The 17,984-nt window shown below is 32.7% G+C and overlaps 1 protein-coding gene across 1 annotated transcript; it reads right to left on the reverse strand.

Moving 5' to 3' along the window:
* Nucleotides 1–500: 500 nt before the first annotated feature.
* Nucleotides 501–14,258, reverse strand: LOC110931698. The gene is made up of 2 exons (XM_022175082.1): nt 14,236–14,258; nt 501–993 (listed from the first exon to the last, which is right to left on the reverse strand). The coding sequence occupies exons 1-2, from the start codon at nt 14,256–14,258 to the stop codon at nt 501–503; spliced, it is 516 nt and encodes a 171-aa protein (XP_022030774.1).
* Between the last annotated feature and the right edge of the window lie 3,726 nt (nt 14,259–17,984).

A 17,984-nucleotide genomic window follows, 5' to 3' on the forward strand; every position in this document is an offset into this window, starting at 1 on the left:
CCCTAATCAATATAAACACACACACTAACACTCACGAATCGAATTTATAAAAGGAAAAATTCGGGCTGTTTTTACCTCTTGCTGCTCCAAATCTTCATTACCATACATTATCTTCATCTTAGAAATATATATATTGCACTTAAAGGTTGCTGGAGAGTTGGAGGATGATGTGTAATTAAAGGAGCAAGTAAATGACCCATTTTGATTCCAACTGATGTTGCCGACTGATGGAGAGCCTGATGGAGAGCCTGTGCAGGAGATCAATCGAAGATATATGTCTGAGAATTGTGTGCCAAATCTATGAAGATCTTCAATTGGGGAGAAGTTAATTACGATTCCAATTGAGTTGCCGACTGATGGAGAGCCTGATGGCGAGCCTGTGCAGGAGATCAATCGAAGATATATGTCTGAGAGTTGTGTGCCTAATCGATGAAGATCTTCAATTAGGGAGAAGTTAATTATGGATTGGAGAGCATATATTGAGAGGCAAAGGATGAGTATCACGGACTCCAAAGTCCCCACAAACGCCAGTTAAACAACCCTTTCACTTCCGGAAGTCCTCTTCTCGCCGTTGCATCCGTCTCCGGCGACTCCTCCACTACCTCATGTTCTTCCTTTGCACATTCTTCAACTAATGAGATGTCGTACGGAGGCGAAACCGAAACCTCTGGCGGAGGATTTAAAGCTTTTCCGGCAAACCTCCGATGACTCGCCTTCTCTTTCTTCTTAGGTTTACGGCCGCGACAGTTAACCTGTTCACTACTGGTAAAGTTTTCTTCAATAGCTTCAATTACTTGATGAATTAGCTCTCGGTTAACAGACGTGTCCCACCGGAACCAGTAGTTCGTGTAATAATCAAAGCAATCGCAGTCGAACACCGGAGATTTGTGTGCGGCCGGAGCTTTCTTCTTATTGTTATTATCAGATGATCTAGGGTTTGTGGAATTATTTTTGACACAAATGATTAAAGTAATGTAACTTATGATTATTAAACTGGAATTGTTTTTGACCCAAATGATTAAAGTAATGTAACTTGTGATTATTAAGTAAATTAAATGAAATTAATAGGATTCTTATAGGCTGGTGCATTTAAAAGGAATTTTTACATATATCCCCTTATTAAAAGCCCTTATTACATATTTGTCCAATCTTTAAAATCAATTACATATTTCCCCCTTTCTTTATGAAATTACCCTTTTACCCTTTTTCAAAATTTCTTATCTCTTAACTTCAAAATCAATCTAGTCAATACTCTATATGTTGTGATATAATCTTTAAAATATTTCTTTGAAAAAAAAAACGGTCATACCCATTTTATAAAACAAGTGACCTTTTTACATATCTAGTTACTGGTTAAGTTTTATGTCACACCCCAACCAATGGCGGAAACATCGGGATGAGACGAAGTGTGAAGATTGCTAGAGACATCATAACGCTATTTGTGACAATATTTAGAAAATCCAAATTTCATTTCATTTCATAACTTCAAATAGTCAACATTACAAGAAATTCAAATACGACAAGTTAAACAAAACAACATGATAACATAACAAAATTTTGATACAACATTTTAAACCCTAACGTCTATATGTGTATCTAGGCATCAACGCTACTTCATTTCATAGCATCATCGTCCTCAACCTGTAACATGTTTAAAATAAAGTTCAATGCAAAAGCAAAGGCGAGTATACAAGTTTGATACGTATATAGCAAAAGATAAGTTTGAACAGTTCCTCATAGCAAGCATGTGATTCAAGATAAACATTTAAACATGGCATGTGTCTAACATATCAAACCAAGAAAACGCAATATGCTCAAGACATAACCTCAAGTTTACGGGCGGGTCGTTAATCCTATAGCGCTACATATGTCAAGGTTTGGCTCGTACGAAGTTAATGATAAGTTCAACACATAAGAATAACCCAAGTTTAAAGTATCAAGTCATCACGTATACAAGCATGTTATAGGAACGTTCATGTGTTTAAGCAAAATGTTCATGTGTAAGTTTTTGATAAGTAAACATGTTACACCCCAAAAGTGGTAAAAGTAAAAGGGGGGAAATACGAGTATACTCACGGTTTACAAGTGGTGACTTGAAATTCCGAGAGCAAGTTTGTAGATGAATTAGTTCGGAGCACCTTGTCCTTCTACACAAGGAAACGTAGGTGTGTGAGTTTGGCGTATAACGGAAGATTATAGATTCGGAGTTTTTAATATATAGAAAGTAACATAGGTGAAAATAATCATCTTGTACGCATAACTCTTGTTCTTGACACTATTGAAACTCAAAAGAGTTGGTATGATTTCATGGATTCTAAGATCCATTAGAGTCGTAACAAGGGCATGGTCATAGATGATGTAACGTCCACTTAACAAATAACTATTAAGTCATCATCAAGTCTTAGTTACTTAGATGTATACATATAGAATAACTTAGATATTATATAGTTTACAAGTCTTATGATTCAAGCATGAGGTAGGAGATTAATGTCTCCATTTAGGTACCTCTTTGTGTCATAGAATACATACATGAGGTAGGAAGAACAAGCTTCCATTTAGGCACCTCTATTGTTCACCACTACACTTGTTGTTATAAACAACAAGGAGGGTCATGAACATACAAGTATCAAGGTATTAACAACAACTAATCTATAGCAAAACATCAAGTAATGAGTGGATTCTTATGAAGGATAGCCCAAGCTAATCCAACCATCACACATTCAACAAGTTTCACACTTGAACATTACTTGTGGGTAAAACCCTAATTAAAAACAGAAAGTTTATGAGGTTTTAACCTCTGATTTAGATGTCTCAACCTTGTTTTTAAGCTTAACCAACCATGGGATAAGTTGTAAGCATTAGGACATAGGTATGAGATGTGTTGGACACAAGTTGCATAGATTTAAACAAGTTTTTGATGAACATAAAAACAAACAGAAAGTTTATGGACTATTTCGGGGCATTTCCAGGTCTGATTTCTCCAAGGAGAAGTCTAGGAATCGAACCCCATGATTATACAAGCAAGTAGGAAAAAGAATCGAGTGAATCGGATAAGAATTGAGTGAGTTATGCTCATTTTCGTGAAGGGGTGTCAATCTACTCGAACCTTTGCTTTCAGCTACGGTTTGGAGGATGTTTTGAGAGTTTTTAGTGTTGCAAAAGTGGTAGGGAGGCTGGTTATAAGTGGTATTTATAGGGGGAAGGATTAGGGTTTCAATGGGTTGGGCTTTGGAAGTGTTTAGAAGGGGTTACACCTTGAAACTAGCCCACAAAACCCAACTATATGGGGCTGAATTTTGCTGAATTGGGCTGCCATATTTCTTTATTTTTTTTATTTTTTTAAAACATTATAATGAGTAATTTTGTTAATTAAGTTGTGTAATAATATGCAACAATGTTTCCCCTAACTTGTAACAAGGTGAAATATGAAATAAAACATGATTTAACTAGGTAAAAAGTGTAATGTACAAGTTTTATTTACGAAGCAAGTTCCGTATTTTACAACGAATACGATGAAAGAATGGTTATAAGAACACAAGATTTCCAAAGATAGAATTTCACGTAAGGTTTCTAAATGTAGGATGTTTGAAAACGCAGGGCGTTACAGTCTCCCCTCCTTTAGGAAATTTCGTCCCGAAATTTATTCAAGAGGAAGGCTTGAAAGAGTTTTTGGCATAAAGGTGATCATTAAGAATTGAAACTTGGGAAGTTTGAAAGTTTTGAAAAGTACCAAATTTTGGAGAACGTCAAGGTAGATTTGCAAGGGGAAGATTTTAAGGATAGTATAAAAAAAATCATACTTTCGTAAAACCTGTTTATTGAGAGGAACGAAAAGGTTTGTTACTTTAAATAAATCAATAGAGGTATACTAAGTATAGTTTCACAAGAATCAAGAATAGGGAGGCTATTTTATAGGTAACGAGGTAAGTTAGGACTCAAATGTTTAAACAAGCTGGATTGCGAACGAGTTTTGTATAAAATAATACGAGTATAGAATGAACAAATGACTCTTAAAGAGTACAAGTATGTGAATAGCATAAGTGTTGGATATATGAACGCAGTGTGTTAAGGATGAAGTCTCGTCATGAATAATCGGATATAATGCGTTTGTGAGTTGCGTGAAGTTGTATTAGGTCCAAAAGGTCTGCAACACACTGAATTTCTCATGGCACGTTTTACGAAAGTTTGGTAACATGGTGAAAACACTTATATATAGGAAGTACCAGTGGCGTATCCACCATGTTTTAACCACATTACGTCCATTTCGTTACTTGGGGTCATGTTACGTTCCGTGTCTTACCATACACAGTAGTACACTCTATGGTTCTCATACGCCTATCACTATAATCCCGTGTGCACCCGCGATTATACTGATTGTCGCATGATCCACATAGCTTGTAGTTATGTATGATTCAAGGTATACATGAATTTGAAAATAAGAATGTGTACGTAGAAGAATGTCGTATGTAAGCATGTTTATGTTTAAGCATGTAGGGGACCCACGTAAGCGAATCCCTCGGATTACGCTCGCGTATAGGTACGAATGTACGAATCATGAGTAAGGATGAAAGTATGAGCATAAGTTTAAGTATGAATACGCATGTATGTATGAGCATAAACATAAAACGTGTAAGTAGTATGTGTATGAGTACAAGCATAAAACGTATGAACATAGGTGTAGGTATGAAAAATAAATATTGCGTATATGGTGTACGTTGAGGCATTGCGTATTTAAGTGTATAAAAGCGTTCAAAAGATCGAGTATGTAAATGCGAATGATATAAATGATGTTGTCGCGAGGTATCGACCAAAATGTGTATGACGATGTGCATGTATAGTTGTTTTAATGAAGCATTGAGTTTATCGAACCAAAATTAGGTTGAGCTTGATTTGAATGGTAGAATATAGTTTGTATATGTAAGAGGATATAAAGTACTCATTGGTTAAGCATAATGTATTTTGTAATGATTGAAATGCTACTTTTGTTTTAAAAAGGAGTTTACGTATGTTGAAGATCGTCGGTCCCAATGAAGTCTTCTAGGTCACGTGTTTTGAAATTTGAATGGCGAATTAAACGGTGTAGAAAAGGTTTTTGAAAATAACGGGTTTGTTTCATTTGCATCAAAATAATAAATTTGAACTTTGAAGGATCTTGTAAAAACGTCGACCCTTAGAAAAGAAATTTAGTAAAAGGACTTAATGATTGTTTTTTTTTTATAATAAATTTAACAAAGGATTTATTGATGTTCGAAGGCGTCTTTGGTAAAACGGTCGTATAATATCTATAGTATCCTACAAGTATGTGAGAAGGTTGGTTTGAATTCCCTTTGAGAATGAAAGTCCTTCATATGGTGATATAACGTGAGTGTGTGTTTTAGTGGTTAAGTCGAATATGAAGTTCTTGGGCAAGAGATTCATTGGACCGATTAAATTGATATGTAGCATTTCGTAAGGTTTTGAAATATGGGAAATAAAATGTTTTAAGACATGATTAAGAATCTCGTGTATATGAGTTGAGTGAAAATAGATTGTAGGATAGAAAGTACGCTTGATAAAACAAAGTATTTCGAAATCGTATAAGTACGTATTTTGAATAATGATAAACAATTTAGGTATAAAACATGATCGAGTTTGCATAATAAGATATTTTGAAGAGACGTTTTGGTAACGATCACCTAGGTAAGGGAATCACCCCTAACTCGTTGGTGAGGTCGTTTTAAGTAAAGGGGAGTGGAGTTAATCGTCAAGGTAAGGAAATCACTCCTATCTCGATGATATGACTCCACTTGTCGTTACAAGGAATATGAATTTAAATTATACAAAATCATGCATATGTATAAATGTATGAAAAGGTTCGATATGTTGTGTGTGTGAAAAGAGAAATCGAAAGTAAACTCGAGGTTGAAAGATTGCATCGTATAAAATGAACAATAGAATCACATGTTTGACCAAAGTTTGGAGTGTTCCAAACGGAACTTTGACTAACCAAAGTGGTCGAAAAGTCTTTTGAATTTGAGGAGCATGCTTTGGCCTAATAGGTAAAATACTCTCGCCGACAAGTCGGTTAACGGTATTTACCCTTCCGGTTACTACATGTCCCAAATCAATCGAAATTTCGAGACTTGGCGGGATTTATGAAAAAAAATCAAGGAGTGGAAGTAGTCGACAAGGTGCGGGTTTCACCCCTATCTTGACGATTTCGTATCCTAAGTGTGGTTGGTACTCGTCGGGTCAAAATTTAATTTCAACACTATGACGAGGGTCCACTAGAATTTGAAATTCGAATTTCTCCATCAAGGTGAGGATTTCACTCCTAACTTGGTGGTGAATTTCGTGTAAAAAGAAAAGTAGAAGGATTGAGAGTCATTCACCAAATTGTGGGTTTCACGCCTATTTTGGTGAACTCATCTCGTTTGTGTAATATGTGTGTTGTCGGATTTAGAATAGTCGAGTAAAACGCGTGAGGAAAAGTGTATATTAAAGATTAAACAAACAAGTATAACATGTCAAGAATATCACAATAAAAGTGAAATGATGAGACGAATATTAATGAATAAAAAAGGATGTCAAGAACACACATAAAGGATAAGACGATGAAACATGTATTAACACATAATAAAAATAAGTATAGCATGTTAACTGTTAACGCATAAGTGACACATATGCTTACAAGATCAAGAGGATAAATAAAAGCAAATAAGATAGCATGCAAGTAGTTTTAAGTAAAACGTACGAATAAGGCTCTAGAACTATAGACTAGGTTAAAGCATTCCTACTTTTCCTAATTCCCTATAGTTATGGCTCTGATACCAATCTGTCACACCCCAACCAATGGCGGAAACATCGGGATGAGACGAAGTGTGAAGATTGCTAGAGACATCATAACGCTATTTGTGACAATATTTAGAAAATCCAAATTTCATTTCATTTCATAACTTCAAATAGTCAACATTACAAGAAATTCAAATACGACAAGTTAAACAAAACAACATGATAACATAACAAAATTTTGATACAACATTTTAAACCCTAACGTCTATATGTGTATCTAGGCATCAACGCTACTTCATTTCATAGCATCATCGTCCTCAACCTGTAACATGTTTAAAATAAAGTTCAATGCAAAAGCAAAGGCGAGTATACAAGTTTGATACGTATATAGCAAAAGATAAGTTTGAACAGTTCCTCATAGCAAGCATGTGATTCAAGATAAACATTTAAACATGGCATGTGTCTAACATATCAAACCAAGAAAACGCAATATGCTCAAGACATAACCTCAAGTTTACGGGCGGGTCGTTAATCCTATAGCGCTACATATGTCAAGGTTTGGCTCGTACGAAGTTAATGATAAGTTCAACACATAAGAATAACCCAAGTTTAAAGTATCAAGTCATCACGTATACAAGCATGTTATAGGAACGTTCATGTGTTTAAGCAAAATGTTCATGTGTAAGTTTTTGATAAGTAAACATGTTACACCCCAAAAGTGGTAAAAGTAAAAGGGGGGAAATACGAGTATACTCACGGTTTACAAGTGGTGACTTGAAATTCCGAGAGCAAGTTTGTAGATGAATTAGTTCGGAGCACCTTGTCCTTCTACACAAGGAAACGTAGGTGTGTGAGTTTGGCGTATAACGGAAGATTATAGATTCGGAGTTTTTAATATATAGAAAGTAACATAGGTGAAAATAATCATCTTGTACGCATAACTCTTGTTCTTGACACTATTGAAACTCAAAAGAGTTGGTATGATTTCATGGATTCTAAGATCCATTAGAGTCGTAACAAGGGCATGGTCATAGATGATGTAACGTCCACTTAACAAATAACTATTAAGTCATCATCAAGTCTTAGTTACTTAGATGTATACATATAGAATAACTTAGATATTATATAGTTTACAAGTCTTATGATTCAAGCATGAGGTAGGAGATTAATGTCTCCATTTAGGTACCTCTTTGTGTCATAGAATACATACATGAGGTAGGAAGAACAAGCTTCCATTTAGGCACCTCTATTGTTCACCACTACACTTGTTGTTATAAACAACAAGGAGGGTCATGAACATACAAGTATCAAGGTATTAACAACAACTAATCTATAGCAAAACATCAAGTAATGAGTGGATTCTTATGAAGGATAGCCCAAGCTAATCCAACCATCACACATTCAACAAGTTTCACACTTGAACATTACTTGTGGGTAAAACCCTAATTAAAAACAGAAAGTTTATGAGGTTTTAACCTCTGATTTAGATGTCTCAACCTTGTTTTTAAGCTTAACCAACCATGGGATAAGTTGTAAGCATTAGGACATAGGTATGAGATGTGTTGGACACAAGTTGCATAGATTTAAACAAGTTTTTGATGAACATAAAAACAAACAGAAAGTTTATGGACTATTTCGGGGCATTTCCAGGTCTGATTTCTCCAAGGAGAAGTCTAGGAATCGAACCCCATGATTATACAAGCAAGTAGGAAAAAGAATCGAGTGAATCGGATAAGAATTGAGTGAGTTATGCTCATTTTCGTGAAGGGGTGTCAATCTACTCGAACCTTTGCTTTCAGCTACGGTTTGGAGGATGTTTTGAGAGTTTTTAGTGTTGCAAAAGTGGTAGGGAGGCTGGTTATAAGTGGTATTTATAGGGGGAAGGATTAGGGTTTCAATGGGTTGGGCTTTGGAAGTGTTTAGAAGGGGTTACACCTTGAAACTAGCCCACAAAACCCAACTATATGGGGCTGAATTTTGCTGAATTGGGCTGCCATATTTCTTTATTTTTTTTATTTTTTTAAAACATTATAATGAGTAATTTTGTTAATTAAGTTGTGTAATAATATGCAACAATGTTTCCCCTAACTTGTAACAAGGTGAAATATGAAATAAAACATGATTTAACTAGGTAAAAAGTGTAATGTACAAGTTTTATTTACGAAGCAAGTTCCGTATTTTACAACGAATACGATGAAAGAATGGTTATAAGAACACAAGATTTCCAAAGATAGAATTTCACGTAAGGTTTCTAAATGTAGGATGTTTGAAAACGCAGGGCGTTACATTTTAGTTTACATATTTTTTACAACCGACCCATTATACATTTAAATTTTAGTTAACTACACTAATAATTTACGTTAAAATATTGATTATCTAAAATATCTTATAAAAAAAACATATTGTTATACAATATACGTTTGTTTTTTTCAAGTCGTAATCAATTTTTCTTTAGCCTAAATCTTAGTTCGATCATCAACATTTTAATTGTTTTGAAGCAGGAGCTAAATTTCCATTTTTTTTGTGTAATGCTATTTCAGAAATCTAATTGTCATGTTTTAAACATTCAAAATAATATTGAAAAAACTGTTTTACAGCAAAAGTAAATTTTTAAACCATGGTCGCATGACTGTTTTCTTTAAAAAAAATAATGCTTAAGAGCTATGACGTATTATATATAAGCAAAACTTTCAATTTTCACATAACAGAGGCAGAAGCTTATAAAAAAATAGGCAGGGCTTATAAAAAAATGAATTTATATCATTAGGTTAATATCTTATTTGTAAACAATTATATTACACATTAAATCATAAAATATGTAAGTAATGGTATTAGAAAGGGGAAAATGTATAATCATTTAATAAGTTCATTAAGGGTAAAATAGTAATTCAATAGGAGTGATTTTAATAAAATGGGTAAATATGTAATATGTATGGTTTAAAAGGGGGAAATATGTAATTGATTTTATGGGTTGGGTATATATGTAATAAATGATCTTAGGAGGGGGATATATGTAAATGACCTCATTTAAAACAACCATAAATTTTGGATTTAAAATAGAACATATAACTAAACTTTAGAATATATATAGATTTTTTTGTACAAATAATTTATCTTTTTTTTTAATTGTAATTCCTATAAAATTTCAACAAATCTAAAAAGATAAATACAAACTTAAAACAAAATAGATGTAAATAAAAATAGATAGAGATTATAGTAACTATATAATCATTTTACTCTCAATATCAATCGATTCGATAGTTGGTTTGATTTTTTTTTCCTTTTTCAATAAATAAATCATAATCATATATACATTCAATCTTCAAACCTCAAAAAAATACAATCCTTTTGACCAACAAAAATACAATCTTGCATAATTTTAAAAATGGAATTTCCAACGGATTCGTTTCCGATAGACACCGATAGCGATACGTCTTCCGACAATGACACGCTTGAATTTTTCGAGAAGGTGTATAACGAACTTGAAGGTTCGAGCCGCCCAAAGAAGAAAATGGTGGATCGTGATCGTATACATGCCAATGAAGTTTTAATTAATGAAGGATTATTTTGTGGAGAATCCGGTCTACACTCCCGAAACGTTTAGAGATCGGTTCCGTTTACCAAAAGATTTATTTTTAAAGATTGTTGGAGACATCGAAGCAAGCGAAGAATGGTTTCAAGAATGTTACCACGGGAGGGGCAAACGAAGTTTCACGCCGATACAAAAATGCACATCCGCCAACTAGCGATGGGTAACCCTCCCGATCAATTTGATGAATACTTAGCAATGTCGCACAAAACTTCGCGTGAATGTTTGCAATTCTTTTGTAACGCGATCATTAAATTGTATGCCAAAGAGTTTCTACTTAAACCGACGAGACACGACATCGCACATATTTACGCCGCGCATGAGGCTAGATGCCATTTTCCAGGGATGCTCGGTAGCATCGATTGTACATATATTGAATGGAGAAATTGTCCAAGAGAGTTGCGAGGGGCGTATGTTAGGGGTGACGTCAAAAGACCGACCATCATACTTCAAGCGGTGACGTCGAATGATTTATGATTTTGGCTTTCATATTTTGGTGTTCCTAGTTCAAACAACGACATCAATGTTTTATACACATCGTCGTTGTTTCAAAGCGTAACACATGGTACCACACCCTTCTGTCCATTTTTTGTTAATGAAAGATATTACAGACGAGGCTTTCTTCTTATGACCCATCATGGTCTGTTTTTGTGAAATCTCCTTCATTTTCGTCGAGGTTAAAGAAAAGATGTTCAAGAAGTTGCAAGAATCGGCAAGAAAAGATGTTGAGAGAGCTTTTGGTGTTTTAAAGGGTAGACGGGGATACTAAACCGACCGGTTCGTGCGATGAATAAAAAAATAATCTATAGCATAGTATATGCATGTATCATATTGCACAATATGCTAATAAAAGAAGATGGGCGTGCAATATCTCCAGATTGGGTACCGGATCCTCCTACACAAGTTCTCGTTCCCGAAAATGTCCAACAAGACTTGCGCAATGAAGAAATTCACTTTCAGTTGAGATATGATTTAATTGAACTTGTAGGTTCTTTAGGTTTGTAATTTCCGGATTCGGACGAGAAGTAGGTTTTCTTTATGTATCTTTTTATTTTTATATGTTTATTTTTAAGTTGTAACCTAAAATATATCTAGAGATATTGTTTTTTATTTAAATGAAATTTATAATTTTATTGTTTTATTGTTAATTTATAAATAAAAAAAGACCATCACTAGTGATGGGTACCCCTTGTAAAATCTATCACTAGTGATGTAATAAAGCTCGATAACGTAACAAAACTTGATTAAATGTTGTAAGTGATAGAATTTCATCACTAATTGAGCGTTTATACTTTATATCCCTTATAAATGATAAAATTTGAATCATTCACGTGGTTTTCGTAAATTTCATGATAATTTTCTGTTAAAAATAAGAAAAAGAGAGGCAGGAAATAATGTCCCTCATAGTCATACAAGGGTCAGAGAACAAACAAAAAAAAAAAGAGAAAGATTGACGGATTTACCCTTTCCGCGTCCCTGTCCGTGGGATTATTAAATGTCGTACGACCCTGTCACCGAAGATATGAAATCAGCCTTGGATAGAATAATATCCTCCACAAAACTCCAACATATTCATCATAACATATTATGGGATCTGTTAAAAATTAATCATAACAAATTATGAATTACTTTTGCATATGTTAAAACTTAAAAGTAATGGTATCCACTACGGGGGTGTTTGGCTTAGCTTTTATTTTTTGGCTTATTTTATATTTTAAAGTAGCTTATAGCTTATTTTTTATCATTAGAGAAGCTTTTTTTAAGTGTTTGAATTAGCTTATAGCTTATTTCTATCATTCTTCAAATAAGCTTAAAAACCATCCTTAAATAAGCTTATTCAAATTAGCTTATATAAGCTAATAAGCATAAGTTTAAAAAGCTAAAACAAACACCAAATGAAGCTTATTTTGTAAAAAAAGCTAAAAAAGCTATAAGCTTTGTTAAAAAAGCTAGGCCAAACACCCCCTACATATAAAAATTTCCATCACAGTGCTATGTAATGCTATCCATTACATAACAAATTATGAATTACTTTACTAGTTTTGATTTATTTTCCTTTCTATGTAAAAACATGTATCTTTGATTCATATACTTGTAGGAAACCATTCGTAAAATAATTATATAAAACACACTTTATTTAAAATTATAATACGAAAAACGGAATACAGTAAATTGCAATACGTGATTATAACTTAAATAATTGAAACATATAAGAAAGGAGTAGAAGCATATTGTTGTTTGGCTGAGGATTCTTATTCAACATTGATCCATTAATATAGATTACGGGTCTCCCAAAAGAATCCGTCTACTTTTCATGATACAACAGCTGAAATAGTGTATACTGACGGGGAAGACATCAAAACTCGAATTGTACCTTGAATTCCCAACAAGATGATCACAAAAGGGTCACAGAAAAAGTCTTAGAAATTGTTGGTGTGTTTTCAGTGTATCTTTCAACCAAGGCTCACCTTGGTTTTATAATGAACCAAAAAGTCAAACAACCCCAGAGAATTAAAAACGAAAAATAAATTCCATTGAACATTTGCAATACTCTTTATAATGTTTTTGAATTCCAATTTGAAACCGCCGATTTTAAGTGTTTCAACTATTGTTTTAGGGAAACTGATGTTTTACTTAATTATAGATAATTATTATTTAGTTTAAATTTAATGTATACTTCTCATTTATAATATTACTAGATTATAACCCCGTATATTACACGGCGTTTAATAAATAAATTTTATGTACTAAATAATAAAACAATATATCTTTAAAAACCTCATTTATTGTACGGGTTGAATAAATATAATTTTATATTAAATAATAAAAAATCTACTATAATAAAAGAAACCAATTTTCGGACACGTGTCATTCATTGAAGGTATCCTCAAATCTATAATTATCTTATATTAACTTAATAAATAACAAATTAATATTAAATCTTATCATCTATCTACTATAATAAAAGAAACCAACTTTTAGACGCGTGTCATTCATTGAATGTATCCTCAAATCTATACTTATCTTATATTAATTAACTAATAAATAAATAATAAATTAATATTAAATCTTATCATACTTTAATAAAATATTATCCTCAAATCTAGATTGTTAATTTAATATTTTTTTAAAACAAATACCTCTCTTTCCTACTTATCTTATATTAAATATATAAATAATAAATTAATATTAAATGTTATCCTTATTTATGAAAAATATAATTTTTTTATTATTTGGTATACAAAATTATATTTATCAACTCATGTAAAACACAAGATTTTTAAAAATAATTTTTTTTATTATTTACTATTCAAGTTACATTTATATAACCCGTGTAATACACGAAGTTTTTAAAAATATAACTTTTTATCATTTGCTATGTAAAATTAGATTTACTCAACACGGGATTTTTAAGGATATAATTTTTTTTTATTATTTAGTAGATTTTTCAACCCGACTATACATGGGTTTTTTAAAGATACGACGTTTTTAGTATTTAATATACAAAATAACATTTATTTAATCTGTGTAATATACATGGTTTTTAAAGATATAACTGTTTTTAGATCTATTCAACATGTGTAATATACGGGGTTTTTAAGAATGTAATTTTTTATTATTTGGTTGATTTATTCAACCCGATTATACACGGGTTTTTTAAAGATACGACATATTTAGTATTTAGTATACAAAATTACATTTATTAATCTGTGTAATACGCATGGTTTTTAAAGATATAATTATTTTTATTATTGGTATATAAAATTACATTTATTTAACCCGTACAATATACGGGGTTCATAAAAATATAACTTTTTATTATTTAATATATAAAATTATATTTATTCAACCCGTGTAATACACGGGGTTCCAACCTAGTTATATCTGTAAGAACCATATTGTACGGGTTTAATAAATGTAATTTTATATACCAAATAAAAAATTTATATCTTTAAAACTACGTATATTACACGAATTTAATAAATGCAATATTGTTTACCTAATAATAAAATAATACATCTTTAAAAACCTCATTTATTACACGGATTGAATAAATGAAATTTTATATACCAAATAATAAAAAAATTACATCTTTAAAAATATGCGCATTACACGATTTGAATAAATGTAATTTTCTGTACTAAATAATAAAAAATATATATCCTTAAAAAAACCACATATATTGTACGAATTGAATAAATCTAATTTTATATATCAAATAATGAAAAACTATATTTTAAAAAACCTCATGTATTACATAGGTCGAGTAAATGTAATTTTGTGTAGTGAAAATAAAAATATTTAATATATTAATATAAAGTTTGGTTTTCTTAATAAAAATAGATTATTCTGTTATTGCAAAATTTGTTAACGAAGTCTCAATAAATTTAACCCTTTAATTAAAACTCCTCAAATGTATAAATGATAAATATTATTATTTAATTTTATTTTAAATTTCGTAAAATCTATTTGATACCAAACTAAAAAAACGTTCAAATATAATTAATTCAAATAAATAATATTATAAATGAGATGGAGATTAAACTAACTAATAGTTATCCATAAGATATTAAACTAATAATATTTAGTAGGAGGGTTATCTATAATATAAGATATTAAATTAAATAATATTTAGTAAAAGGGTTATCTGTAATTAATTAGAAGAGATTAAATTAAAATAATAATTATCTATAAGAGATGGTCTAATATGATGACAAGTGTCCTCAAAGTGGTTTCTTTTATTATATAGTATAGATTTATTTGATTTTCTATGTCATATTATAGATATAATTTTTATTATTTAATATATAAAATTCTTGCTAATCGTCTCAAAAGGGTGATGGGTCAGGTTATTTCAGAGGCTCAATCGGCCTTCTTATCTGATCGTTTTATACTTGATGGCCCTCTTATGATTAATGAAGTGTTGGATTGGTTTGAGAAAAGAAATAGAAAGGCTTTTATGTTAAAAATAGATTTCGAAAAGGCCCACGACAACGTCAACTGGAACTTCTTGATTTCTATTTTGTCTCAAATGGGTTTTCATCCAAGGTGGTGTGATTGGGTTAAAGGTATTTGTCTTTCTTCTAGAGCCGCAGTCTTGGTTAATGATTCTCCAACCTTTGATTTTGGATGTGAAAAGGGTCTTTGCCAAGGCGATCCGTTGTCGCCTTTTTTATTCTTGATTGTGATGGAAGCTCTATCATGGTTATTAAATAAAGCTAAGGAGATTGGCGCTTTCAAAGGTATTAGATTTTCAGACGACGAAGCAGATGTAACCCATCTATTTTATGCGGACGATGCTCTTATTTTGGGTGAATGGTCTAGTAAAAATATTAAGAGCATTGCCAGGATTCTTCGTATTTTTTATCTATGTTCAGGTCTCCGTATTAATCTTCATAAGTCTAATATTTATGGTGTTGGTATGGAGGATCTAGAGGTGGATAAAATGATGGAATTCTTGGGTTGTAAGAGAGGAGATGCGCCTTTTAGTTATCTTGGTATCCAAGTTGGGGCTAAGATGACTCGCATAAGTAATTGGGAACCGGTTATTGAAGTTATTAGAAGCCGGCTCGTTACGTGGAAAGCGAGGACTTTGTCGATAGGCAGTCATTTAGTGCTTATCAAGTCGGTCCTAGAAAGTTTACCTGTCTACTATCTGTCGCTTTATAAAGCTCCTAAAGCCGTGATAGATTCTATGGAGTCTATTATGAGGCGTTTTCCATGGGCGGGTTCTAGTGAAGAGAAGAAAATCTCGTGGGTCGCCTGGGATATCATTACGTCTCCAAAGAAGAAAGGTGGGTTGGGAGTCTCTAAGTTACAAGAGGTGAATGGTGCTCTTTTGTTAAAATGGACTTGGAGATTTAAAAAAGAAGGTAGTAGTTTGTGGAAGAAGATTATTATGGGTTGTCATGGCTCGAGTAGACCTTGGGCTTTGCTTCCATGTGCTACGTCTTCGAATGGGTGTTGGAAAAATATTGTTAAAGTCGGAGAAGGAAAAACTCCAAATGGTTTGCCTCTTAATTCGTTTTTTGTCGGTGAGCTAGGCGATGGTGTTTCTATAAAATTTTGGACAAATATATGGTTACGAGATGCTCCTCTCCGAGTCTTATACCCTAACCTATTTAGGCTCAAAAAATATAAATGGGTTAAGGTCTCAGATCGGATTCACTGTGTTAACAATATTAAAACCATGGAGTTGGAGTGGCGTTCTACACCTTCATCGCATGAAGAGGTGTCAGAATTGTTTCAGCTCCTTTGCGACATTCACGACTTCACGTGGAGGGGTGGTGAAGACATTTGGAAATGGAAACAGGAAAATGAAGGGTTGTTCACTGTTTCCTCGGCTAAGAGGCTCCTTTCAAACAACTCTTCGGGAGATAATAGTTCGGTGATTAAATGGAAGGGTTGGGTGCCTCTTAAATGTAAAATCATGGTTTGGAGGGTTGCGCGTAATCGGCTCCCCACTATTTCAGAGCTCCTTAAATAAGGAGTGAACATCCAACAAACCGTTTGCAACCTTTGCCATGTCGATTTGGAGACAGCTTTATATCTCTTCACTGGATGCGTTTTCTCTCATGAAGTTTGGTTTAGAATTGAGGCTTGGTGCTGCCTTAATCACAGTTACGCTTTTGATGTGTCGGACCTACTTCGGATGCCGGAGACTCATACCTACTCTAAAGATACGAGATACATTCTAAGAGGTATTGTTTATACTACTCTGTGGGTGCTGTGGAATGAGCGTAATGACCGGGTTTTCAACAACAAGCGGCGGGGACCTATTGAGGTGGTGGAGAGCATTAAGTCGACGACTTATTTTTGGATTCGAAATAGGTCTAGATGGAAAGATGTCGATTGGAAAAGTTGGTGCATTTTCCCTTTGGGTTGATGTTGTATCGTTTGTTTGCTCGTAGGTCCTTGCTTTGAGGGCCTCTCGAGTTGTTTTTATGAAATTTTCCTTTCAAAAAACAATAATTTTTTTAAAGATATATTGTTTTATTATTTAGTATATAAAATTCATTTATTCCACCCGTGTAATACACGGGGTTATAACCTAGTATGTAAGACTGAATCTTGGGAATTTTGATACGGGAGTATATTCTGAGGTGGGACATGCGAATAAGTTTAAGTTCCTAAAACAATAATCTCGTATATCAAATCAGTTGAACTTTGTGTGAAAATTTAAGTGGACCTGTATACTGACAATCTAAGTGAATTGTTTAGAACTTAAAGTGTTTAAAGCTCAATGGTGCTAGTGATTTGTCAAAAACTGATATAATCCTCTGACGCAAACTCAAACAAAAATATTGTCTGTAAATATTTCTTTACTTTTTTATGTTTCAAAATAAAAAAGATTTTGTTTCTACTTTATTTTCGACAACCCATGTCCGAAGGCTGAGTTTCAAAATCTAAATATGCTGAACATGCGTCGGAGAAATAAACAAGTTCATTAATTTGAAACTTGAAGTTTTAAAATGAAAAATTAAAAAAAAAAAAAACAGTTTGTGAAATCTCCAAGGGTATTAAATTGGACTTGGATGATAATTGCAAGGTTTTGGATTCTTAAAATGTCAAATATAGAGCTAGTTGATAGGGGAAGTGGAGTTGGGTAAACCTGGAAATAACT

Source organism: Helianthus annuus, chromosome 11 (genome assembly GCF_002127325.2).
Source record: "Helianthus annuus cultivar XRQ/B chromosome 11, HanXRQr2.0-SUNRISE, whole genome shotgun sequence".
Classification (NCBI taxonomy): domain Eukaryota; kingdom Viridiplantae; phylum Streptophyta; class Magnoliopsida; order Asterales; family Asteraceae; genus Helianthus; species Helianthus annuus.